Source organism: Rana temporaria, chromosome 1, assembly GCF_905171775.1.
Source record: "Rana temporaria chromosome 1, aRanTem1.1, whole genome shotgun sequence".
NCBI lineage: Eukaryota > Metazoa > Chordata > Amphibia > Anura > Ranidae > Rana > Rana temporaria.
In genome coordinates, this window is record NC_053489.1 from 658,372,110 (window position 1) to 658,399,632 (window position 27,523).

A 27,523-nucleotide genomic window follows, 5' to 3' on the forward strand; every position below is an offset into this window, starting at 1 on the left:
TTTTCATCGAGAAAACTGTAGAGGAACTCGATGAGAAAAAAAGAGAACAAGTAAGGGAGATAGCACATTTGTCACACTGTAACGGACTGAAAACTGCAAATCGTCTCTTACCAAACTTTTACTTAACACGCAGTAACATGAGATTAGCAAAAGCAGCCCCAAGGGTTGTGCCAGTGGAATCAAACTTCCCCTGCCGTCGTACGCGTTGAACGTCACCGCGTTTGAGAACGACGAGATTTGGTCTTGACAGTGTGTATGCAAAGAAAGCTTGTCAAGATTCTCGACAAGCCTGACAAGGAACTCGTCGAGGAAAACGATGTTTCATTTACGAGTTCCTTGGTCGTGTGTACGAGGCCTCACACTTTGAATAACAATTACTCAGTCATGCAACACTGTACCAAAATAAAATTTGAGTCCTTTCTTTTGGTGGTATTTAATCACTTGTGGGCTTTTTATTTATTGTGCTATAAATAATAATAGACCGTAAATTTCGTGAAAATTGCCCTTTTCTTTGTTTCTGTCATAAAATTTAGCAAATTGCTAATTTTTCTTCATAAATTTGGGCCGAAATTTATACTGCTACATATCTTTGGTAAAAATAACCCAAATTGGTGTGTATTATTTGGTCTTTGTGAAAGTTATAGAGTCTACAAACTATGGTGCCAATCCCTGAAAATTGTTCAATCTGATCACACTTGAAATACTGACGGCCTATCTAATTTCTTGAAAAACTAACAAGTCAGAAAAGTACAAATACCGCCCAAATGACCCCTTTTTAGAAAGTAGACATTCCAAGGTATTAAGTACGTTTTTTTAAGTTGTAATTTTTTCCCACAATTCTTTGCAAAATTAAGATTTGTTTTTATATATTTTTTACAAAATTGTCATATTGACTGGTCATTTCTCTCACAGAGCATATGCATACAACAAATTACACCCCGAAATACATTCTGCTACTCCTCCTGAGTATGAGGATACAACATGTGTGGGACTTTTACACAGCCTGGCCACATACAAAGGCCCAACATTGAAGTAGCGCCATCAGGCGATCTATGAGCATAAATTGCACATCTCATTTCTCAACCACCTATTACACGTTTGAAGGCCCTGGAGCACCAGGACAATAGAATTGCCCACAAAATGACCCCATTTTGGAAAGCTAACACCCCAACATATAATCTATGATTCTTTTAAATGGGTATTTTTATTTTTTTTAGTTTTTGGAAGATATGGAAAAAAAATGAAAACACATTTTATTTACACAAAGTTGTCCATTTATAAGATATTTCGAACACTTAGCAAATACATAGCAAAAATTACACCCCAAAATACATTCTGCTACTCCTCCTGAGTATGGGGATACCACATGTGTGAGACTTTTACACAGCTTGGCCACATACTGTACAGAGGCCCAACATCCAAGTAGCATTGTCAGGCGTTCTAGGAGCATACATTACATATATAATTTCCTGGCAACCTATCATTTTTGAAGGCCCTTCATATTGTTAACACATAGCATAGCAAGAGTTACAATCCAAAATAAAAACATTTGCGGAAAGGGTAAAAAAATGTATTACCTGTGCTTTTAGTAGTGTCCACAAAAGAGAGCACCGGTCCAGGCAGCAGTCAGGGATGTGCTTAGCGACAGCAATAGTAATTATCCAGGCAGCAGGCAGGAATATTGTCTATGCTCAGCACAAGGATATTGTCAGCACAGCCAAGGCATTTGTCCATAGAAATTGTCCAGGCAGAGACAGCCAGCACAGCCATAATATTGGTCCTGGTACACTGTTACCTGCAGGCACGCATTATTGTACCGCTCTCCAGCCCTTTATAAACATACTGCCTCTTGCTACAGCTAATTATTTGCATAGTCCAGGTAGCAGACTGTGGTGTGGTCCGTTAATGCGGCAGGCAAAGGCATGATGGCAGTAAGTCAGCAGCAAGCTGAGGGCCGCAATGGGGTAAGACCTGTGCACAGGGGCACAGGGGTAGAGGCTTCGACCCACCCAAATCTCTATGAAGCCTCCGGACTCCAGACCCTAATCTGGAAATTACAAAACCCGGAGAAAACAAAAAAAAAATTTTTCTCCATCCGGAAAAACTTTTCTGGAGCCCCTCACATATGTGAGAGCCTTGTGTACTACAATAGCAGATCAGTTCAAGCGGTAGGCAAAAGCATAGTCACAAAACAGGCCAGGGTCAGTTTACATGGAAGCAGTCCAGACAGTAGGCGGAGTTTGTGAATCGCCGTATTTCCCTCATTTGCATATTTGAATAACTAATCAATGGGAGAAGCAACATGCGTCCAGCTTAAATATGCGCCCACGTTACGCTGGCGTAGGCAAGTTACGTCGGCGGGATGAAGCCTATTTTTAGGCGTATCTTAGTTTGTGGGTCCGGCGCACAGATACGACAGCGCATATTTGCACTTACGCGGCGTATCTGGAGATACGTCGGCGCAAGTGCTTTGTGAATCCGGGCCAATATTTTTTACTTTTTGCTATAATAAATATCCCATTTTTTTTAACTATTTTTTTTTCTCAGTTCAGGCCAATACGTATTCTTCCACATACTTTTGGGGAATTTTTTTACAATAAGCGTATAGTGATTGGTTTGCGCAAAAGTTATAGTGCCTACAAAATAGAGGATAGAACTATGACTTTTTTTATTTTTACTAGTAATGGCGGTTATCTGCGATTTTTGTCAGGACTGCGATATTACGGCGGACACATCGGACACTTTTGACACATTTTTGGGACCATTCACATTTATACAGCGAACAGTGCTATAAATATAGACAAGTGGGTGACTAAAGCGCTAGCCAACAGTGAAAATTAAAAGTGACCAGTGAAAAACAAAATGCTGCTCAAATCTAAAATGTGCTAACAACAAATAAAGGTCTGAATAAAGAATGATCATTCTTTATTCAGTGCTATAAATATGCACCGATTACTGTATAAATGTGACTGGCAGGGAAGTGGTTAACCACTAGGGGGCGATCAAGGGGTTAAATGTGTTCCCTGGGAGTTATTCTTACTGTGGCGGGAGGGAACTGACTGGAGGAGGAGACCGATCTGTGTCCCTATGTACAAGGAACACACTATCGGTCTCCTCTCCCTGACAGGACGTGGCTCTCTGTGTTTACACACAGAGATCCACGTCCCTGGCTCTGTAACGACCGATCGCGGGTACCTGGCGGACATCGTGGCTGCCAGGCACGCGCAACGCCACTTCAGTGACACGGGCACATGCGCGCCCCCGGTGGCTGGGAGGTCGTCCTTCCGGACCTGTAGAGCCACCTTGTGGTCGTCATTTGACAAATGCCCAGGCTCCAAGAAGTTAATCACCATTAATGATTGTTTGGAGAAGAATGAAGGAAAAGTACAGCTAAAGCTTGTTTGGCTGTAATTCTCTTATGGATCACAGAAATTCAGTTTGTTCTACATGCCCTCTGCCACCCGCTCCCGCCCACTCCCACCCGCTCCCACCTGCCCCCGCCCGCTTCACAGCCTGGTGCTCCAGTGAGCATTAGAGGGGGGACAGAGCAGAGACCAGGTTACTGACAGTCACCAGGTTACTGTTCAGGGAGCTGTGAGAACCAATGCTGCATCCACCTAGGTAAGTATGAAAAAAAAAAAGTCAATCCCCATTTCTCTCTTTTAGGCCTCGTACACACGACCGAACATGTCTGCGGAAACTGGTCCGTCGGACCAGTTTCTGCGGACATGTTCGGTCGTGTGTACGGCCGACCGGACAATTTTCTGGTGGATCGGACAGGTTTCCAGCGGACAAATGTTTCTTAGCATGCTAAGAAACATGTATGCTGGAAGCCTGTCCGTTGGACATGTTCGGTCGTCTGTACAACTCACCGGACATGTCCGCTCCGCCGAAAGCCCTTGCATGCGTCGAAGTGATTCGACGCATGCGTGGAAGCATTGACCTTCCAGGGTCGCGCACGTCGCCGCGTCATCGTCGCGGCGACGGCGCGGCCACGTCACCGCGTATCCTGTCCGGGTGGATTTCTGTTTGATGGTGTGTACAACCATCAGACAGAAATCTCCGAGCGGGCATGTCCGATGAAAACGTTCCGCGGACCGTTTTCATCGGACATGTCCCCTCGTGTGTACGGGGCCTTAAAGTGAGTGGGCATGTTATTTACTTGCTGCAACAATAATTATGCTTTGCTTTTGTTGTATTGTTTAGATCAGTTATGGTGCAACAGATCCTCTTCTAACCAATAAGCACCTCTATCCATCTTTCTTCCAAACACTCCCCAGTGATCAGACCCAGTATCTGGCCATTGCTAAGTTGTTGAAACACTTTGGCTGGACATGGATTGGCGTTATCACATCTGATGATGATGGTGGTGAGAGAAGTATTCAAGAGTTAAAAAAAGCAGCTTCTGTTTATGATATATGTGTTGAGTACATTATTCTTATAACTTCTGAGGGAAGTTCACAAAGACAAGACCCAAGAAATCAAAATATCTTCAAGACCTTCAAGAAATCAACCTCGAAAATTGTTGTTCTTTGTTCCATTTCATTGTTGACCATCTCGTTTATTGCGACGGCATGTAATGGTCATCATGATAAAACCTTCATTATACCAGCAGGTCCTATGGTCCACTATATTCTTGTTTCAAACTCAAAGAAAATGTTTGATGAAAGTCTGGTGTTCTCACCTCCAACAAAGAACATCCCACATCTGAAAAGATTTCTAGATAATATCAACACCACAAATCACCCGAAAGACCTTCTGCAAGAACATATCCTTGCAATGTATTTCAAATGTCTAACCTCAAATCCATCATTAAATCATGAAATTGAGAGCCGATATGGAATCACACTGCATCCATGCAACAGCAGCGTAAAAATAAGCCAACTAGCCAATTATCTGTATGACACTGAAAGGTTTAGCATAGCTTATCTTGTTTACAAAGCTGTCTATGCTATGGCACATTCTCTTCATGAAATGCAATTATATATATCCGGTCATCCTGAAAACAGCTACCTAGATCAAAGCTTCATCAAAAAGGTAACAAAACCACTGTGTTTGTATATTTGATCTAACTCAGATACAGTGGCGGCTGGTGCTCAAAATTTTTGGGGGGGCGCAAACAGAAAAAAATAATAATTGCAGCCTCACTGTGCCCATCAAATGCAGGCACTGTTCCATCAATTGTCACCACTGTGCCATGCCATCAAATGCAGTCACTGTGCCATGCCATCAAACGCAGCCACTGTGGCATCAATTGTCACCACTGTGCCATGCCATCAAATGCAGTCACTGTGCCATCAATTATCACCACTCTGCCATGCCATCAAATGCAGTCACTGTGCCATGCCACGAAACGCAGCCACTGTGGCATCAATTGTCACCACTGTGCCATGCCATCAAACGCAGCCACTGTGCCATCAATTATCGCCACTGTGCCATGCCATCAAATGCAGCCACTGTGCCATCAATTATCACCACTGTGCCATGCCATCAAATGCAGTCACTATGCCATCAATTTGCACCACTGTGCCATGCCATCAAATGCAGTCACTGTGCCATGCCATCAAACGCAGCCACTGTGCCATCAATTTTCACCATGGTGTCATGCCATCAAATGCAGTCACTATGCCATCAATTAGCACCACTGTGCCATGTCATCAAGTGCAGTCACTGTGCCATGCCATCAAACGCAGCCGATGTGCCATGCAATCAAACGCAGTCACTGTGCCATGCCAAACGCAGCTGCTGTGCCATGCCATCAAACGCAGCCGCTGTGCCATGCCATCAAACGCAGTCACTGTGCCATGCCATCAAACGCAGTCACTGTGCCATGCCATCAAACGCAGTCGCTGTGCCATGCCATCAAACACAGTCACTGTGCCATGCCAAACGCAGTCACTGTGCCATGCCATGAAACGCAGTCACTGTGCCATGCCATCAAACACAGCCACTGTGCCATCAATTGTCACCACTGTGCCCTGCCATCAAACACAGCCACTGTGCCCCTCAATTGTTGCCACTGTGCCAATTGTCGCCACTGTGCCCATTGTCACTACTGTGCCCATTGATGCCACTGTGCCCATTGATGCCACTGTGCCCATTGTCACTACTGTGCCCATTGTTGCCACTGTGCATGTCACTGTGCCCTTTAATTGTTGCCACTGCGCCCATTGTCACTACTGTGCCCATTGATGCCACTGTGCCCTTTGTCGCCACTGTGCCCATTGATGCCACTGTGCCCTTTGTCACCTCTGTGCCCATTGTCGCCGCTGTGCCCTGTAAAATGCACTTACCTTAATCCTTCCACGTCCCTCGATGTCTTTTCCCGCCTTGGTGACGCTTCAGCCAATCAGGTTACCAATAACCAGAATCGGTGAACCTGATTGGCTGAGACGCCCGTCAGTCTTATCCAAGGAATGCACCCTGTACGTTCCCTGGATAAAGCATCCGGGAGACGAGGGCCGTACTCGGATAGCCTATCAGAGCTGCTGGCTCTGATAGGCACTTTCAGCACAGCCAACCAGCTGCCGTTATTCAGGTGGTCGGCTCTCAATGTCCGGCCACCTGAATAGACCAGCAGCAGCTGGCAACAATGACATACATTCATGCAATGCATGAATGTATGTTATTTTCAGTGGCGGTGCGGAGCGCCTTCTATGGACGGACCGCCGCTGCTCAGATATTTAAAAGAAATAAGCTTGCCTGGCTGCCAATTGATAGCCAATATTGTTTGTTCAAGGTATATACTCTGGTCTATGAAAAAACAAACAAACACAATGATGGCGCGAAAGAGGGAAATTTAAACTACAATACCACAAAAAGTGGATAAATAAATAATTATAAAAAGGGAAGGGGAGGAGGGGAAACGAAAAGACCAGTGACTGAATAATAATAAAGAGGATGGTAATGAAAGTCCCAATATTTAAAGTTCGTATATAAACAGTTCAAGATGACATATACATCGTGGCAGCACTTTGGAGAGTGAAGTAAGACTCTGTAATAGCAAAAAGAAAAAGAAATAATGCGCCTACTAAGTGCAGTATGTCTGATAATATGGAATGTATTAATTAAAATGAGCCAAATGGCTACTCACTAAAAAGCAGTACAAAATGTGCTCATAAAAAGGGAAGTGTAGTCACCGTGGATCATCAGACGATGATGGTGGCTTCTCTGGTAAAGGTTTTGTTGATTGCTGTCCAGGGAAGAAGCGTGGCAGAGCACTGCAGGCACAGCGAAACCCGGAAGTGACTGTTCACCACGTGCCCCTGCCTGACGTCACTTCCTGTCGCTGAGTGACGCGTGGGCTCCAGGCTGGAACGCATGCCACCGAACAGTCACTTCCAGCCCGCATTGCTCTGCCACGCTTCTTCCCTGGACAGCAATCAACAAAACCTTTACCAGAGAAGCCACCATCATCGGCTGACGATCCACAGTGACTACACTTCCCTTTTTATGAGCACATTTTGTACTACTTTTTAGTGTGTAGCCATTTGGCTGTTTTAATTAATAAATTCCATATTATCAGACATACTGCACTCAGTATACTCTGGTCTATCATCCTTGTGCATCGTGTATTGCATTATCAACAGTTGAGTTTCTGATGGATAAGTGGTGGAAATTATGAAAAAAAAAACAGTGCTTACTTTACATTAACCACTTCAGCCCCGGACCATTTGGCTGCCCAAAGACCAGAGCACTTTTTGCGATTCGGCACTTATTATTATGATTATTAAAAAATGCTTATAAACACAGTCTTATGCCGTGTACACACGATCGGTCAAACCGATGAGAACGGTCTGATGGACCGTTTTCATCGGACCAAACCGATCGTGTGTAGGCCCCATCGGTTATTTATCCATAGGTTAAAAAAAAGCAATCTTGTTTTAAATTCAACCGATGGATACCTAACCGATAGAAAAAAAAACGATCGTTTGTAGGCACGTCCATCGGTTAAAAATCCACGCATGCTCAGAATCAAGTCGACGCATGCTTGGAAGCATTGAACTTCGTTTTTTTCAGCACGTCGTTGTGTTTTACGTCACCGCGTTCTGACACGATCAGTTTTTTAACCAATGGTGTGTAGGCACGACTGACCATCAGTCAGCTTCATCGGTTAACCGATGAAATCGGTCCATCAGACCGTTTTCATGGGATGGACCGATCGTGTGTACAGGGCTTTAGCCATGGGCCTCGATGCGTATGACTATAATGAGCAGGGAGATTCTGATCTTCTTAATCTAGCTCCCTTACTGGCCAGGGTGCAGTGACCTATAAGCCCCATAAAACGTCTGGAAGAGCAAGGTCTTCAAACTCTTCCTGAAGCTTGGAAAATTGGTGGTGATTTTTAGAACCAACGGTTAATCATTCCATACCTTACCCCCCCCCCCCCCCCCCCCTGCACCGAGAAAGCACATCCTCCTCGTCTCTGTTTCTTCACCCTAGGGACAACAATATTAATTTGTCCCGCTGAAAGAAGTACTCTACTAGGAGCATATCCTGTGAATTTATTCCGGAGGTACTCTGGTCCACATCCATGAACTATCCTATGCATAAAACAGCCAATCTTAAACAGAACCCGCTCACCGATGGGCAACCAATGCAAGGTATTCAAAACTGGGGTGATATGATCTCTCCTAACAGCACCCGTAAGTAACCTCAGTTAAGGCATTGCGTTGCTTTAACTCACAATTGCGCGGTCGTACAATGTGGCTCCCAAACAAAATTGACGTCCTATTTTCCCCACTAATAGAGCTTTCTTTTGGGGGTATTTGATCACCTCTGTGGTTTTTATTTTTTGCGCTATAAACAAAAATAGAGCGACAATTCGGAAAAAATATATATTTTTTACATTTTGCAATAATAAATATCCCCCAAAAATATATATATAAAAAAAAGAAACGTTTTATTTCCTCAGTTTAGGCCGATACGTATTCTTCTACATATTTTTGGTAAGAAAAATCACAATAAGCGTTTAGCTATTGGTTTGCGCAAAAGTTATAGCGTCTACAAAATAGGGGATAGTTTTATGGCATTTTTATTATAATTTTTTTCTACTAGTAATGGCGGCAATCAACGATTTTTATCGTGACTGCGACATCATAGCGGACACATCGGACAATTTTGACGCCATTTTGGGACCATTGTCATTGATACAGTGATCAGTGCTATAAAAATGCACTGATTACTGTAAAAATGACACTGGCAGTGAAGGGGTTAACCAGGAGGGGGCGCTGAAGGGGTTAAGTGTGTCCTAGGGATGTGTTCTTACTGTGGGCTACGTGTGACATGACACTGATCACCGTTCCCGATTACAGGGAGCAGTGATCAGTGTCCTGTCACTAGGAAGAATGGGGAAATGCTTGTTTTCATCAGCATTTCCCTGTTCTTCTTCTCCATGAGATGGCTGGCGCTGCTGTCAATCACATCCAGTGACACGGAGCACTGAGGGGCAGGGCTGAGTGATACAGCTATGGCCACTCACCACCATGCGGGCTCTCGCATGACTGTGGTCAGTAATTGCGGGGAGGACCAGAGGCAGCCGCCGAGGGACCCCAGAAGACGTGGATCGGGGCCACTTTGTGCAAAACAAACTGCACAGTGGAGGTAAGTATAACATGTTTGTTATTTTAACCTCTTCACACCCTGCGGCCGACTATATAAAGCCACAAGGTGGCTCTGTCCTGCCGGGAGGCCGTCTATATACGGCCACCGGCCGCGTCACACAGGTGTCAATGCGCGTGCCTGGCGGCGTCATATGAAGTCCAGCAGGATAACATGCCGACGCGCGCCCTCTGTCGGACACGCCACATCTCCGATCGTGATAAGAAGCCCCTGATAGAGGCTTCTTACCATGTGATCAGCTGTGACCAATCAGATGGGCCAATCACCTGCCATTCAGTGCCCAGCAGTGTCCCAACAATAAAGTCTGCCAGTGTCCACCACAGTGCAAATCAGAGCCCACCACAGTAATTTATCAGTATCTCATCATAAGTGCTGCCCATCAGCACTGCCCATTAGTGCCACCTGTCAGTGCCAATCAGTACTGCCTATCAGTGCCAATCAGTGCCGCCTGTCAGTGTCCATCACAGCCGCCTGTCAGTGCCCATCACAGCTTCTTGTCAGTGCCCATCACAGCTTCTTGTCAGTGCCCATCACAGTGCGGCTTGTCAGTGCTCATCGGTGCCACCTGTCAGTTCCCATTAGTGCCCATGAGTGCTGCATATCAGTGCCACCTATTGGTGCCCATCAGTGCTGCATAGCAGTGCCCATCAGTTCTACATATCCGTGCCTCCTCATCGGTGCCCATCAGTGCCACTTTATCAGTGCCAACTCACCAGTGTCCATCAGTGCCACCTCATCAGTGCCCGTCAGTGAAGGGGAAAACAACCTTTTTTTTACAGGTCTTTTTTAGATTGTTTAGCAAAAAATAAAAACCCAAAAAGATGATCAAATACCACCAAAAGAAAGCTCTATTTATGGGAAGAAAATTATAAAAATGTAGTTTGGGTACAGTGTTGCATGACCGCGCAATTGTCATTTAAAGTGTGACAGCTCTGAACGCTCCGATGGCACCCTTAACAATCATGACTTATCTGCTGTCAATGGGATTCCTCACTGACAGCAGAATGTAAACAAAACAAATGCCAGTTAAAAAAAAATCCATACCATACCGGACCCTTATATGAGCATGCAGGCTGGCAGGCCAGGAAAGAGGGGGCCCAATGGTTGTATGGGCCTACTGGTGAGGGGCGTATAAGAATCTGGAAGCCCCTTTTAAAAGGGCCCCACCCCAGATTCCAGACCCCCAGTACCCCTACTCATTCAACGAAAAATGCTCAAAGGGTAAAAAAATCCTTGATTAAAAAAAAAAAAAAACACTGCCCCAAATGGAACACTGATGAAGATGAACAGGATTGTTCCCATTCAGGGAAACAGCTGAATGACGGATAAACCTAGGGACAGGGTTACATTGCGACGTAACCATGTGACGTCGCCCCCATGTCTCCCTCTCATTGGGTGAGTGTCATTCCGGAATGACCGATAAACATGGGGCGGGGTTACCTGGTGATCCTGCCCCATAATGACACTCACCCAATGAGAGGTAGACATGGGGGCGGGGTCATTGAGTTACATCACCGGATAACCCACGCCCCTATGTTTACCTGTCATTTAACTGTGTCCCTGGATGGGAGTAATCATGTCTAGGGGGGTGACCTTTTTTTTTACTGTGGCCTGGCATGGTTCAGGATGGGGGGTTCTCGCCCCTCCCCCCTTCCTGGCCTGCAAGGCTACATGCTCAGATAAGAGTTTGGTATGGATTGGGGGGCATACTGTTTTTTTTCCTAATTTTTTTTCCGGCAATCCTGTTTTCATTCTGCTGTCAGGGGACAGGGAAGCTCACTGACAGCCGATGAGTCATCGGTTGCCAAGGACGTGGCGACCGGCTTCTCGGCCCGCTCCTTAACAACCAGCTATTCTTTACACAGAATTAAAATAATGTTTTGACTGATCTGAATATAGATCTTTCTCAAAATGTGGAATTCGTTAGAAATGTAATAAACAAAAGGAAACAAAATGGAACTAAATTAATTTTTGAAACAAATCACCAAAACAAAAATTAGTAACAATGAAAACAATGAAACATAACAAAGGTTTCCATTCTGCACATGTCTAATGTAATCTGAGACCTGAATGAAGGGCTATACCACATGTATGCAATTTCATAGAGAAACATGCACAGTCGAGGCTGTCAATCACAGACTGTGTGCTGAAAGTTGTATTTCTCTCTGTCATTCTGGGCCAGATTCACAGAAAAAGTACGCCGTTGTATCTGCTGATACTCCGGCGTACTTTCAAATTTGCCGCGTCGTATCTTTATTTGTAATTCACAAACAAAGATACGACAGCTTTTGGCTAAGATCCGACAGGCGTACGGCTTTGTACGCCTTCGGATCTTAGGTGTAATTTTCCAGCGGCCGATGGGTGGAGTTCGCGTCGTTTTCCAGCGTCGGGTATGCAAATTAGCTGTTTACGGCGATCCACGAAGGTACGCGCGTTCGTCGCATTCTCTTACGCCGTTTTTTCCCGTCGCAAACAAAAGCCTGTTTTTTCATGGCTTACATTTAGAATAGCCATGTTAAAGTATGGCCGTCGTTCCCGCGTCGAATTTCAATTTTTTTTTTGCGTAAGACGTCCAGGAATACAAAATGACGTAACGTACGTCGCCGTTCAAAAAATACGTCGGGGCGCCATAATTTCGCGCAAAGCACGGCGGGAAATTTTCACACGTAGCATGCGCAGAACGTTCGGCGCGGGAGCGCGACTAATTTAAATGGTACACGCCCCATTTGAATTAGGCGGGCTTGCACCGGACGGCTTTACGTTACACCACCGTAAGTTTATACGCAAGTGCTTGGTGAATCAGGCACTTGCGCTGAAAACTTGCGGCGGTGTAACGTAAAGACGATACGTTACGCCGCCGCAAATCTCTATGCCCTACTAGATTAGTTCAAAAGGATGTCCTAAGGCGCTTGCTTTTGGCAGCAAGAGCAAGAGCTATAATACCTCGACATTAAACGTTTACCACAATACCATCTTTGGCAGAATGGGCAGTGAAATTAGATGGTAATATTGAACATCTGTTATCACTGAAAAGCAACAAAAAATTATTTGTTATCATTTTGAATTTTTCCAGAGTTCAGGAAAACAAATACTGAAGTCCAGGAAGATCAATGATCTAAAAGAGGGCTTGCCAATGCCCTTGCAGTTCATTGAGGGGATAGGCAGTAGTTGTAGTGCATTCATTCACAGAACTCTGTAAATCAATGATGTGGCTGTATAGGCGGAGCCCAAATGGCCTCACTGTTTTTGAATTTTGACAGTGGATGTGGGGAGAGGATCCCCCACCCCCCGGGGATTGGGTTGAGGTACAGGCAGGTGGCTTAGTAAGTAACCTGGTACATCTTACACACTGGAAATAGGTATACTGTACCATGTAACATGTTACTAAAGGTGAACTTATTTATGCTTTAACCTCTTGCCTACCAGGCCAATTATGACATTTCTCTCCTACATGTAAAAACCATATTTTTTTTGCTAGAAAATTAAACAGAACCCTATAGAATAAAATGGCAGTTGTTTAAACTTTTATCTCACGCGGTATTCATGCTTTAAAAAAAAAAACAGTAAAGTTAGCCCAATTTTTTTGCATAATGTGAAATATGATGTTACGCCAAGTAAAAAGATGCCTAACATGTCACGCTTAAAAATTTCACACGCTCATGGAATGGCACCAAACCTTGGTACTTAAGAAAACCCCATAAACAACGATTAGATTTTTTTACTGGTTACATATCTTGGGCCAGATCCATGAATCGCGGCGCTTCTTTCCGTCCGGCGTAGTGTATCTCAGAAACAATACACCGCCGTAACTTACAGCGTATTTTCAGTATTCTCAAAGAAATTTTGCCATAAGTTACGGCGGCGTAGTGTATCTTTGTCGGCGTAAGGGCGCACAATTCAAATGTATGTGATGGGGGCGTGTTTTATGTTAATACGTCTTGACCCAACGTAAATTACGTTTTTTTTAAGGAATGCGCCGTCCGTGGGGGTATCCCAGTGCGCATGCTCGAAATTAACCCACAACAAGCCAATGCTTACGACGTGAACGTCATTCTACGCAAATCCCTATTCGCGAACGACTTACGCAAACGACGTCCATAATTAACATAGGATACGCCTGATATAGCAGGGGTAACTATACGCCGAAAAAAGCCTTATGGAAACGACGTAAAATGCGCCGGGCGGACGTAGGTTCGTGGATCGCCGTATCTAGCTAATTTGCATACTCAACGCGGAAATCGACGGAAACGCCACCTAGCGGCCAGCGTAAATATGCACCTAAGATCCGACAGCTTACTAAGACGTACGCCAGTCGGATCTAGCACAGCTTCAGGCATATCTTGTTTTGTGGATACAAAACAAAGATACGCCGGAGCAAAATAGAAGTTACGCGGCATATCAATAGATACGCCAGCGTAACTCCTTTGTGGATCTGGCCCCTTGAGTTGCAGAGGAGGTCTAGTGCTAAGAATTATTTGTGGAAATATCTCACATGTGTAATTTGAACACCGTTTACATATGTGGGCGCGACTTAAATATGCCTTCACTTCTGCTTGCGAGTACACAGGGACAGGGGAGCTTTAATTTTTTTATTGGAAATTTTACTTTTATTTTTCTAGTTTGACACTTTTTTTTTTACATATTTTTTAATCACTTTTATTCCTATTACAAGGAATGTAAACATCCCTTGTAATAGGAATATGGCATGATCGGTCCTCTTTACAGTGCGATATGGTCAATAAGTCCCAACATTTCACCTCTAGGCTGGGAATCCTGAAATAAAAAAAAAAGATCTCAGCTTCCCAGCCAAGGTGGCCTTATTTGCTTGAATGCAGAGGCCGAGCGCCTGGCCTCCGAACGATTATAGAGACTCCGGGGACCATCTGGTCCACAGGAAATCTCTATGGTCAGCATTCGGGGGCCGGCAAATCCCTTCTCAGGTTCGCCAAAAGGCAGCGGCAAGCCCAGAGAAGCACCAGAGGGCAGCGGGAGGGGGGACGTCCCTTCTCGCTGCCCGTAAGAATGATCAAGTGGCTGAACAACCACTATGATCATTCTTATGGTGTAGGGAATCGCTGGTTGAAAAAGAAAATATCTGAATGGTGTCTGTAAGTGTACCCATCATTCAGATATCACTTCTCATATTCAAGGACGTCATATGACGACGGCGTATCTCCAGATATGCCGTCGTATCTCTAAGTCTGGCCGGTCGTATCTATGCGCCTGATTCCTAGAATCAGTTATGCATAGATTTCTATTAGATCCGACCGGCGTAAGTCTCTTACGCCGACGGATCTTAACTGCATATTTACACTGGCCGCTAGTGGCGTGTACGCTGATTTACGCCTAGAATACGCCTAGATACGCGAATTCACGAACGTACGCCCGGCCGACGCAGTACAGATACGCCGTTTACGTTAGACTTTTCCCGGCATAAAGTTACCCCTTCTATATGGTGGCGTACATGCGGCGTACCAATGTTAAGGATGGACGTCGTTCCCGCGTAGAATTTTGAAAAATTTACGTTGTTTGCGTAAGTCGTCCGTGAATGGGACTGGACGCCATTTACGTTCACGTCGAAACCAATACGTCCTTGCGGCGTATTTGGAGCAATGCGCACTGGGATATGTCCACGGACGGCGCATTCGTTAAAAACGTCAATCACGCTGGATCATGGTTAATTTACATAACACACGCCCACCTCTTCACAATTTGAATTAGGTGGGCTTACGCCGGCCTATTTACGCTACGCCGCCGCAACTTTCTTTTGAGAATACGGCACTTGCCTGTAAAAGTTGCGAAGGTGTAGTGTAAATAGGATACGTAACGCCGCACAAAGTTACGCGCATCTACGTGAATCCGGGCCTTAGTCTCAAGAGTCACAGGTAGCCAAAAGATTACATCACAGATTACATTATTGGATCTGTCTTGTCAATTCTGCTATTGCATTTGAAATTGGCTTGCAGAAAAAGTTTAATGCAGACTTTGATTATGTTGGCTCATGATTGGGGGTTCTATGTGAATAATGGTAGAATTTTTGGGAGTGCACACAAAAACCTCATTGGTGCCTCCACTGAGATTTCGATATTTCTGTCATTTAAAGGTCTACAATATCATAACATATTTTCTCTGTAGCGTAGAACTCAGTTTTCAAATGATTATTCTTTCAGAATTTTCAGTACTTTCTACAAAGAGTCCGCTTCCATGATCCATTGGGGGAACAAGTCTATTTTAATGAGAGAGGAGAAATGGCTGCTTTTTACGACATACATTATTTTGCAGCTGTAACTAATAATAGAGTCCAATTCAAAGATTTTGCAGTTTTCAATGCATCATTGCAAGAACAAGAGGCACTCGTAGTCAGCCAAGCTGCATACTATTGGAAACGTGGTATGGTAAGTGGGTTACAAGAATAAAATAAAATGCATCATTTAATTTGGGGAGGTTGTGTAGGCAGGGTGAATACAGATATTTTTTTCTTAAAGTAAACCCACCTTCCCTTAAAGGGGTTGTAAAGGTACAATTTTTTTTCCTAAATAGCTTCCTTTACCTTAGTGCAGTCCTCCTTCACTTACCTCATCCTTCCATTTTGCTTTTAAATGTCCTTATTTCTTCGGAGAAATCCTCACTTCCTGTTCTTCTGTCTGTAACTCCACACAGTAATGCAAGGCTTTCTCCCTGGTGTGGAGTGTCATGCTCGCCCCTCCCTTGAACTACAGGAGAGTCACGATGCTCTCTATGTTGCAGATAAAGAATGGAGCTGTGTGTTAGTGGGGTCCTGTCCTGTAGTCCAAGGGAGGGGGCGAGCACGACACTCCACACCAGGGAGAAAGCCTTGCATTACGGTGTGGAGTTACAGACAGAAGAACAGGAAGTGAGGATTTCTCAGAAGAAATAAGGACATTTAAAAGCAAAATGGAAGGATGAGGTAAGTGAAGGAGGACTGCACTAAGGTAAAGGAAGCTATTTAGGAAAAAAAATTGTACCTTTACATCCCCTTTAAGTTGGAACCATGCACTTGTACCTTTCTTATACGTTTTATGGTACTAAATAACCGATCGTGTCAGAACGCGGTGACGTAAAACACAACGATGTGCTGAAAAAAACGAAGTTCAATGCTTCCAAGCATGCGTCGACTTGATTCTGACCATGCGTGCATTTTTAACCGATGGTTTTGCATACTAACGATCGGTTTTGACCTATCGGTTAGCAATCCATCGGTTACATTTTAAAGCAAGTTTGCTTTTTTTAACCAAAGGTTAAATAGCCTATGGGGCCCACACACGATCGGTTTTGACCAATGAAAATGGTCCGTCAGACCGTTGTCCTCTGGTTAACCTATCATGTGTACGAGGCCTAAGGGTTTACAACCACTTTAACCCTCCTGGCGGTATCCCCGAGCGTGACTCGGGGTTGATTTTTTTGGCTAAAATCGGTAACCCCGAGTCACGCTCGGGGTAGCTATGCAGAGCCTGCAGCGTGCGCTGGCTTACCTTCTCCTGGATCCAGCGATGTCACCGCACTGTGTGAGTGAGCGGGTCCTCGCTCGATTCACGCAGCATCCTCCTGTGCCGCCGATCTCCGTTCCCTGCGAAGTTACGACGCACGGGAGCGGAGATTGGCGTCAAATTCAAAAACGTAAACAAACACTATACATACAGTATACTGTAATCTTATAGATTACAGTACTGTATGTAAAAAAAACACACCCCCCTTGTCCCTAGTGGTCTGCCCAGTGTCCTACATGTACTTTTATATAATAAAAACTGTTCTTTCTGCCTGCAAACTGGAGATTGTCCATAGCAACCAAAAGTGTCCCTTTATGTAAAAAAATCAGCTAGAAAACAGCGATAATAAATTATAATCACTTGCAGAATTGTGCGATAGCGATTTGTGGGGAAATTCGTCATAAAAAAAAAAAATAATGACAGCGACAATTCTGCAACTGAGCAAATTTCAGTGATTTTGAGTTGATTACATTATTGAATAATTTTTATTAGAATTATATTATTATTTGTTATAATTATTTGTAATTATTTATTATATTATAATTTATAATTTTGTTTTTAAAAAAATGTCATACCCGGGATGCCTATTAAACTCTGGTTTGGTCAGATTTAAGTGAGTTATTCCTAAAAACTACAGGCCTACAGTATAAAACGCCAAATTTCCTTGCAAATAATGGTACCGCTTTCAGCATGTTTTTTCTGAAAGAATCATACCGCCAGGGAGGTTAAAGGTTAAATTCACCTTTGTGCACTTTTTTTCTTTCTAAATTCCTGCTCCCCTATGTACCAATAGAGCTTTCATATACTTTTTTTGCAAACATATCAATGCTTTCCATTAGTTCTACATACAATTACTTTACTTGTCCTCATCCATGTTTCCGGATGTATCCATTAGGAGTTGACCAGCTGACCTCATTAGCACACACCCTGCATCATCTACCCACCCACTCCCAGATGCACGTTTTTTAAATGAAATGTAATCAATCAGTGATCACACTTCTCACTAAATACACAATATATAATCAGATTGCATAGTGTATGGCCATCTTTATACAAGTACATAGAAGGGAGTGGACAGAAACACTAAGCTTGTCAAGGCTCGTTCACATCTCTGCATAGCGGGAACTCGCATTCCCACATGCATCTTTTTTTTTGCGAGGGTGGGAAGGTGTTTTGGAGCATTTTCACTCATTACACATAAGGCAGCCCATCCACCTGAATGGGCTGCCCTACACACAACAGCCCATTCAGGTGAATGGGCTGCCCTACAAACAGCAGCCTGTTCAGGTGAATGGGCTGCCCTACAAACAGCAGCCCGTTCAGGTGAATGGGCTGCCCTACAAACAGCAGCCAGTTCAGGTGAATGGGCTGCCCTATGTAATGAGTAAAAATGCTCCAAAACACCTCCCCACTCAAAAAAAAGACGCATGTTGGAATGTGGAGGGTGGATGATGCAGGGTGTGTGCTAATGAGGTCAGCTGGTCAACTCCTTCCTATGTCATAACCTATACTCTGTAAGGAAGTAAGACAGTACAAATGGATATGTCTGGAATACTGGATGAGGAGAGTGAAATAAGTGTCTGTAGAATTAGTGGAAAGCATTGATATTTTTGCAAAAAAAAGTACATGAATGCTCTAATTAAAAATAAAAAAAATTGCTATCTAAGTCAGTTATGTGGGATTTTTTTATATACTATCCTTGAGACACAACAGGAAGTGAGAGGAAATCTGTACAAAATTAGGGGAATTTACCTCTTAGACGGTTACTCCCGAAACACGGGTCTCGATTGGTAGATTTACCCTCACCAGTTGTTTTATTGACAACTGTAAAATATAGGACATACCATCACTTTATGGGGTAGATTTACTAAAGGCAAATAGACTGTGCACTTTGCAAAGTGCAGTTGAACTCTGCAAGTACAGTTGTTTTTGAGCTTAGTAAATGAGGTGAAGCTTCACTTTACAAAGAATACCCAATCACATGCAAGTAAAAAATAAATAAAACAGCATGTTTGCTTGCACGTGATTGGATGATAGAAGTCAGCAGAGCTTCTGCTCATTAACTAAGCTCTGGAGCAAATGATCTTGCAGAGAGCGGGCTAGATTCATGTAGAATCGCGCATTGTTACGGCGGTGTTGCGTATCGTATTTACGCTATGCCGCCGTAAGTAAGTGAGGCAAGTGCTGTATTTACAAAGCACTTGCCTCCCAAGTTACGGCGGCGTAGCGTAAATGGGGCCGGCGTAAGCGCGCCTAATTCAAATGAGGATGAGAGGGGCGTGTTTTATGTAAATGGGTGGTGACCCGACGTGATTGGCGTTTTTTACAAACGGCGCATGCGCCGTCCGTGTACATATCCCAGGGTGCATTGCTCCAAAGTACGCCGCAAGGACGTATTGGTTTTGACGTGAACGTAAATTACGTCCAGCCCTATTCGCTATCGACTAACAAAACAACGTAAAAAATTCAAAATTTGACGTGGGAACAACGTCCATACTTGCATATTCTACTCCGAAAACTATGGAAGTTCCACCTAGCGGCCAGCGTAAATATGCACCCTAAGATACGACGGCGTAAGAGACTTACGCCAGTCGGATCTTAGCCTAATTTCGGCGTATCTTGCTTTCTGAATACAGAAAGAAGAAACGCCGGCGCAGCTTTGAAATTACGCGGCGTATCTATAGATACGCCGGCGTAAATTCTTGCTGAATCCGGCCCAGCATCTGCATTGTGCAAAGTTCACAGTCTATTTTCCTTTAGTAAATCAACCCCAATGTCTCAAAGAAAATAGTCACCAGAATGAATAAAGAGGATACATCTCCTCAACCAGGATACAGGCAGCAATAAACGCCTCACATGGATTCTAACACTTCCCTACTTTATCCAAAACTAAAAATAAGCAATTAAATGGGTAGAAAAGGTTGTGAATGGTCATATTTTTTATCCTAAATGTGTTCTAGGTTCCTATTTCCAGATGTTCTGAAGAATGCCCTAATGGCTACAGAAGAACATTCATGAAAAAAATGCATCAATGCTGCTTTGATTGTGCTCAGTGTTCAAATGGTGAAATATCCAATGAAACAGGTGAAACTCCTCTTAGCTGCATATGTGTGTTTATCTCTCTAAGGCCGTGTTCACACCGGTACGACAAAAGCACCGACATTGGGAGCTCATGTCGCATGACGAGCAGGCCCGGATCCAGGAGCGCAGTGACTCAGAGTAGGGCCCCCATGACTGGGTTATCAGTGAAAATTAACCATTGGCTGTGAGGGGTTGAGGGGGAGGAGAGAGGAGGTCATAAAAGGGGCTGTTCCCGCCCCTGGGCAAGCACAGTGAGCTGAAAAGTTCCCACCCACCCTCCCTTGTTTTTCGTATCTTGCGGTCATGTAGGTCATGTTGTACGTCAGTGTTGTGTTGTGTATGTTGGTTTGTGTTTTGTTTCATCCATAGGTTCAGCGAGGTTGTCGTGGCAGCGTGGTTTTGGTCTCTGCGGGTGAAGGAGGAGCCGGAAAATAAGGGAGTTAAGACCTGTCGGTGACAGGAAAAAGGATGGTGCCCAGATAACGGAGGTTACCTGGAGGGAACGGTATGGTGCACTGCGGTCGGGAGGGTCTCTGAGCACGCATCGGCTTGAGGCCTGACAGAAGGGCACGAGAGACCGCAGTGCAATTGAGGAGTTAATTGTATATATATGTTTATATATATACAGGGTTTGAGTTTGTGTATATATATGTTTATATATATTTATAATGTTACAGTTACAGGCTTTCGCCTGCAGAGACCAACGTCAGTTAGTTATAGGACAGGTGTGTTGTTTACGTTAAAATTGTTAAATTATTATCTTTAATAAAAATAAGGCTGCTACGGCCTATTATTTTACCCAACAACTGGTGTGGTCTCCATTTAATGGGAAGAAGGTTGGTTTTGGGTAGTAGGGGTAATAATACGGTTTAATTGCACATCTGTTATACCATAGTCATGTAAAAATCAATGTTTCCATATGGGAGCCATCTTAACTGGTCCGACACAAGTCGGTTTGACTTTGAAAATGCTCCCTGTACTACTTTGGTCCGACTTTGATCCTACTTCAGCCCATTGAATATCACTGAAGTCTGATCAAAGTCAGATCGCCGTCTTGCCTGATCCGACTTGTTCTTTGATGATCTTGAGGGGAAACTCCACGGCAAATAAAAAAAAAAAAAAAAAACGGCATGAGTTCCCCCTCCAAGAGCATACCAGGCCCTTCGGTCTGCTATGGGTTTTAAGGGGAAACCCCCTACGCCGAAAAAACGCTGTGAAAAAATCCATCCATTTTGGCACTCTCTGCCCTCCCCCGAAGCTGGAAACTGGGGAGATCTCTGTCAGAAACTGAATTAAAGTGCGCAGGGAGTAGCTTGATTAGAATTTAACTGCTTGCCGACCAGCTGCCAATAGGGGAGCCCGCGCGCCGCCAGAGGCAAGCACACGCGCCCCCTGCTCGCTCCTGACTCCTGCGCGCGTGCCCGGCGGTCGCAATCACTGCCGGGCACCCACGATCGCTCGAGAACTGGGAGCTGTGTGTGTAAACACACAGCTCCCGGTCCTGTCAGGGAAGAAATGCCTGACCGTCTCTGTTCATACAATGTATGAACAGCGATCAGTCATTTCCCCTAGTGAGGCCACCCCCCCCCCACTCTTACAGTTAGAACACACCCAGGGAACATACTTAACCCCTTCCCCGCCCCCTAGTGTTAACCCCTTCACTGCCAGTGTCATTTTTATAGTAATCAATGCATTTTTATAGCACTGATCGCTATAAAAATGTCATTGGTCCCAAAAATGTGTCAAAAGTGTCCGAAGTGTTCGCCATAATGTCGCAGTACCGAAAAAAAATCGCTGATCGCCGCCATTATTAGTAAAAAAAAAATATTAATGAAAATGCCATAAAACTATCCCCTATTTTGTAAACGCTATAACTTTTGCGCAAACCAATCAATAAACGCTTATTGCGATTTTTTTTTTTCGAAAAATATGTAGAAGAATACGTATCGGCCTAAAAAAAATTGTTTTTTTATATATTTTTGGGGGATATTTATTATGGTAAAAAATATTAATTTTTTTCAAAATTGACGCTCTATTTTTGTTTATAGCGCAAAAACTAAAAACCGCAGAGGTGATGAAATACCAAGAAAAGAAAGCTCTATTTGTGGGAAAAAAAGGACACCAATTTTGTTTGGGAGCCACGTCGCACGACCGCGCAATTGTCAGTTAAAGCAAAGCAGTGCCGAATCGCAAAAAGTGCTCTGGTCTTTGACCAGCAATATGGTCCGGGGCTTACGTGGTTAAAGAAGAGTTTTATCACAATCAATGTCTCCTGCAGGGGCAACCCAATTTATTGTTGATAAAAATAAAAATTCAACTTGACTCCATGCATTGATTAAAGGGATTTTAATAAAATCACAATAAAAGTATACTATATACAGTAGGCAGAACAGCACGGCTGGGCAGATCGACGTATATATGTCGCCTTTAAGGCCCGGGGGTTGCAAGCTCCGTGAGTCTGACAACAGGTCCTGTGGACTCGATGTCTTCTGGGAGTCCCGCAATCATCTCACGGAGAGGAAGAATGGGGAAATGCTAATATAAACAAGCATTTCCCCCTTCTGCCTAGTGACAGGACACTGATCACAGCTCCCTGTGATCGGGAGTGGTGATCAGGGTCGTGTCACACATAGCCCCTTCCCACACAGTTAGAAGACATCCCTAGGTCACACACTTAACCACTTCAGCACCCACTACAAGTTAACCCATTCACTGCCAGTTACATTTACACAGTAATCAGTGCATTTTTATAGCACTGATCACTGCATAAATGTGAATTGTCCCAAAACATCGCTGATCTCTGCCATTACTAGTAAAAAAAAAATATTAATAAAAATGCCATAAAACTATCCCCTATTTTGTAGACGCTATAACTTTTGCGCAAACCAATCGATAAATGCTTATTGCATTTTTTTTTTACCAAAAATATGTAGAAGAATACGTTTCAACCTAAACTGAGGAAAAAAAATATTTTTTTTTATATATTTTTTGGGGATATTTATTATACCAAAAAGTAAAAAATACGTATTTTTTTCAAAATGTACGCTCTATTTTTGTTTATAGCGCAAAAAAATGAAACCGCAGAGGTGATCAAATATCACTTAAAAAAAGCTATATTTTTGGGAAAAAAAGGATGTCAATTATGTTTGGGAGCCACGTCACACGAGCACACAATTGTCAGTTAAAGCGACGCGGTGCCCAATTGCAAAAAGTGCTCTGGGCTTTGGCCGGCCAAATGGTCCGGGGCTGAAGTGGTTAATAGTGATCATCGGTCCTTTTCCAAGGTGTATTCATTGCAACACTTGTGTATCACTCCTAAGTTCTTGTTCCTTCATACCTTCTGTGCCACTTTCACCAGTGTGACCAAACTTTCACCCCTATAGTTGGACCTTTATGTTATAAGAGATCATAAATAGCTCAAATTAGGTCTCATAGTGAAGATATCAGAGAAACAGGGTTGTAGATAAGTAGATCCTACCTACTTGGGGAAGTGGAATGGACAATGAGGTAAGAACATTAAAATGTGCTTATTCTTTAATCACTTCAATACAGTGCTTTAAAGGGGAGGTTCACCCGGAAATAACGTTTTTTACCCTTAGATTCCTGCTCATTTTGTCTAGGGGAATCGGCTAGTTTTTTTTTAAATCGAAGCAGTACTTACCGTTTTAGAGATGCATCTTCTCCGCCGCTTCCGGGTATGGGTTGCGGGACTGGGCGTTCCTATTTTGATTGACAGTCTTTCGACAGGCTTCCGACGGTCGCATCTATCACGTCACGATTTTCCGAAAGAAGCCGAACGTCGGTGTGCAGGCGCCGTATAGAGCCACACCGACGTTCGGCTTCTTTCGGCTACTCGTGATGCGATGTATGCGACTGTCGGAAGCCTGTCGGAAGACTGTCAATCAAAATAGGAACGCCCGCTCCCGAAGACCCATACCCGGAAGCGGCGGAGAAGATCGCTCTCTACAACGGTAAGTACTGCTTCGATTTTAAAACAACTAGCTGATTCCCCTAGACAAAATGAGCCTCAATCTAATGTTAAAAATGTTTTATGGGTGAACTCCCGCCTCAATACTGGGCCTATTCTGGTACTTCTCTCCTACATGTACAAATCATCATTATTTTGCTAGAAAATTACTCAGAAACCCCAAATGTTATATATGTTTTTTTAGCAGACACCCTAGGGAATAAAATGGCGGCCATTGAAACTTTTTATCTTGCACAGTATTTGCTCAATAACTTTTCAAACACCTTTTTTTTGGAAAAAAATTGTTTCATTAATTAAAAAACAACAAAACAGTAAAGTTAGCACAATTTTGTTGTAAAATACGAAAGATGATGTTATGCAGAGTAAATAGATACCTAACACGTCACGCTTTAAAATTGTGCACACTTATGGAATAGCGCCAAACTTCGTTACTTAAAAACCTCCATAGGCGACGCTTTGATAAATTTTACAGGTTACCAGTTTAGAGAGGAGGTCTAGTGCTAGAATTGTTGCACACGCTCTACCTCACATATGTGGTTTGAACGGCGTTTACATACGTGGGCGGGACTTACGTGTACATTCGCTTCTGAGCACGAGCTACCGGGGACAGGAGCGTTTTAAAATATTTTTTTTATTATTTATTTTCTTATTTTACTTTTTTTTTATTTTTACACTCTTTTTTACATTTACATTTTTTTGATCACTTTTATTCATATTACAAAGAATGTAAACATCCCTTGTAATAGGATTAGACAGGTCCTCTTTATTGAGAGGTGCAGGGTCAATAAGACCCCACATCAATTTTTTTACTGATTTCATGCTTTCTAGCCGCAATCGCGGCTTTGTTTACTTCCGGGTACCTTTGCGTGACGTCATCACATCACGTCCGGGCCTCCGACGGTCATAGAGATGACTGGTGACCATCCGGTCACCAGTCATCTCTATGCTTCCCATCCGGCTCTGGATGATTCTTTCTCCGGGCCCCCGATGGCACGGGAGAGCTCGGCGAAGCACCGGATGGCGGCGAGAGGGGGCGATGTCTGTGAATTTTTTTTCACGATCTAATGCTTTCTAGCCTGGAGGAGAGATGTGGGGTCTTATTGACCCCGCATCTGTCCATAAAGAGTACCTGTCACAAACCATTCCTATTACAAGGGATGTTTACATTCCTTGTAATAGGAATAAAAGTGATAAAAAAATAATTAAAAAAAAGTGTAAAATAAAAGAAATTGAGTAAAATAAAGAATAAAATAATAAAAAAATAAATTTAAACACCCCTATCCCCGGTAGCTTGCGTTAAGAAGCGAACACACACGTAAGTCCCGCCCACACATGTAAACGCCGTTCAAACCACACATGTGAGGTATCGCCACGTGCGTTAGAGCGCCAGCAACAATTCTAGCACTAGACCTCCTCTGTAACTCTAAATTTGTAACTTGTAAAAAAAAAAATAAGCAACGCCTATGGAGATTTTTAAGTACTGACGTTTGGCGCCATTCCATGAGTGTGCGCAATTTTAAAGCGTGACATGTTAGGTATCTATTTACTCGGCGTAACTTCATCTTTCACATTATATAAAAAAATTGGGCTAACTTTACTGATTTGTTATTTTTAATTCATGAAACCGTTTTTTAATTCATGAAAAAGGCGTTTGAAAAATGATTGCGCAAATACCGTGCAAGATAAAAAGTGGCAATGACCGGCATTTTATTCCCTAGTGTGTCTGCTAAAAAAACATATATGTTTGGGGGTTCTAAGTAATTTTCTAACAAAAAAATTATGATTTTTGCATGTAGGAGAGAAGTGCCAAAATAGGCCCGGTATGGAAGTGTTTAAAGTGCACCTGTTATTTTAAAATGTATTAGGCATCTTTGAGCATATTAGTGTTCCTTTTCCTTTCCTTGTAATTCCTAAATAATCTTTGCAAATTAAAAAAAAAATCTTACTGATATGTCATTTAAATATTTTTTTTTTTTCTAGATAAAACATCATGCATAAAGTGCCCAGAAGACAAGTGGCCAAATGACAAGAATCGGTGTGTTCCAAAACCAGTGGAATTCCTCTCATATGATAATGACCCAAGTTCCATTGTAGTATGTGCAATATCTGCCCTATTTTTCATTAAAACATCAATTATCTTGGGCATGTTCATAATATACAAAGACACCCCGGTCATCAAAGCTAATAATCAAAACTTGAGCATCCTTTTACTGGTATCCATCATGTTGAGTTTCCTCTGCATCCTATTGTTCATAGGTCGTCCAATGCCTGCCAGCTGTATGGCACAGCACACCTCATATGGAATCATCTTCTCAGTAGCTGTGTCCTCTATCTTGGCCAAGACTGTCATGATTTACATGGCTTTCAAAGCCATTAAGCCTAGACATTCCTCAGGAACATTTATTGGAATAAAAATTACCAAAGCTATTGTCTTTATTTGCCCGTGTATCCAGATCTTAATTAGCCTAATATGGTTATGTACTTCTCCTCCATTTCCAGAAAATAATATTCACGCATATCCAGGCATAATTATTTCTCAGTGTAATGAAGGCTCTATGTTGGCATTTTCCATACTTCTGGGTTACATGGGACTTCTAGCAGCTCTTAGTTTCATTATGTCTTTTTTGTCCAGAAATTTACCAGATAGTTTCAATGAAGCCAAATATATCACCTTCAGCATGCTGGTGTTCTGCAGTGTCTGGATTGCTTTTATCCCAGCTTATATGAGTGTTACAGGGAAGAACACTGTGCTTGTAGAGATATTCGCAATCATTTCTTCAAGTGTTGGAGTCCTTGGATGTATATTTATTCCAAAATGTTACATTATTGTGATTAGACCAGATCTAAATGTAAAACAGGTTTTACTTAGACATGCACACTGACATTTAAAGCTTTTTCATCCTGATTTTTATATATTAGGCATTTATCATTAAAGTGGATGTAAACCCTCCATACACCCAGTGAACAGCCTCAGATGATACACAGAGATGAACCAAATCTCCCTACATAGGGCCAGATTCTCAGAGATTTCCGTTACGCAGCGGCGGCGTAACGTATCCCATTTACGTTACACCTCCGCAAGTTTACAGCGTAAGTCCCTGATTCACAAAGCTCTTACCTGTAAACTTGCGGCGGTGTAATGTAAATGTGCTCTGCGCAAGCCCGCCTAATTCTAATTGGGGCGGGCACCATTTAAATTAGGAGCGTTCCCGCGCCGAACGTACTGCGCATGCTCCGTCGGGAAAATTACCCGACGTGCATTGCACTAAATGACGTCGCACGGACCTCATTGGTTTAGACGTTAAAGTAAATGGCGTCCAGCGCC

General features: G+C 43.3%; 1 protein-coding gene across 1 annotated transcript; it reads left to right on the top strand.

Moving 5' to 3' along the window:
- Window positions 1–1,925: 1,925 nt before the first annotated feature.
- On the top strand, window positions 1,926–27,164 carry LOC120944263 (vomeronasal type-2 receptor 116-like). The gene is made up of 6 exons (XM_040358260.1): window positions 1,926–1,964; window positions 4,207–5,037; window positions 15,792–16,016; window positions 20,257–20,348; window positions 20,580–20,659; window positions 26,179–27,164. Exons 1-6 carry the CDS (start codon window positions 1,926–1,928, stop codon window positions 27,078–27,080), a joined length of 2,169 nt encoding a protein of 722 aa, XP_040214194.1. The 3' UTR covers window positions 27,081–27,164.
- The last annotated feature ends 359 nt before the right edge of the window (window positions 27,165–27,523 follow it).

Coding starts and splice junctions, on each gene's coding strand:
- LOC120944263 (XM_040358260.1), top strand. CDS start 1,926: ATGGCAGTAAGTCAGCAGCAAGCTGAGGGCCGCAATGGG. Junction 16,017..20,256: donor ACTATTGGAAACGTGGTATG/GTAAGTGGGTTA, acceptor TATCTCTCTAAG/GCCGTGTTCACACCGGTACG. Junction 20,660..26,178: donor AAATAAGGGAGTTAAGACCT/GTCGGTGACAGG, acceptor TTTTTTTTCTAG/ATAAAACATCATGCATAAAG.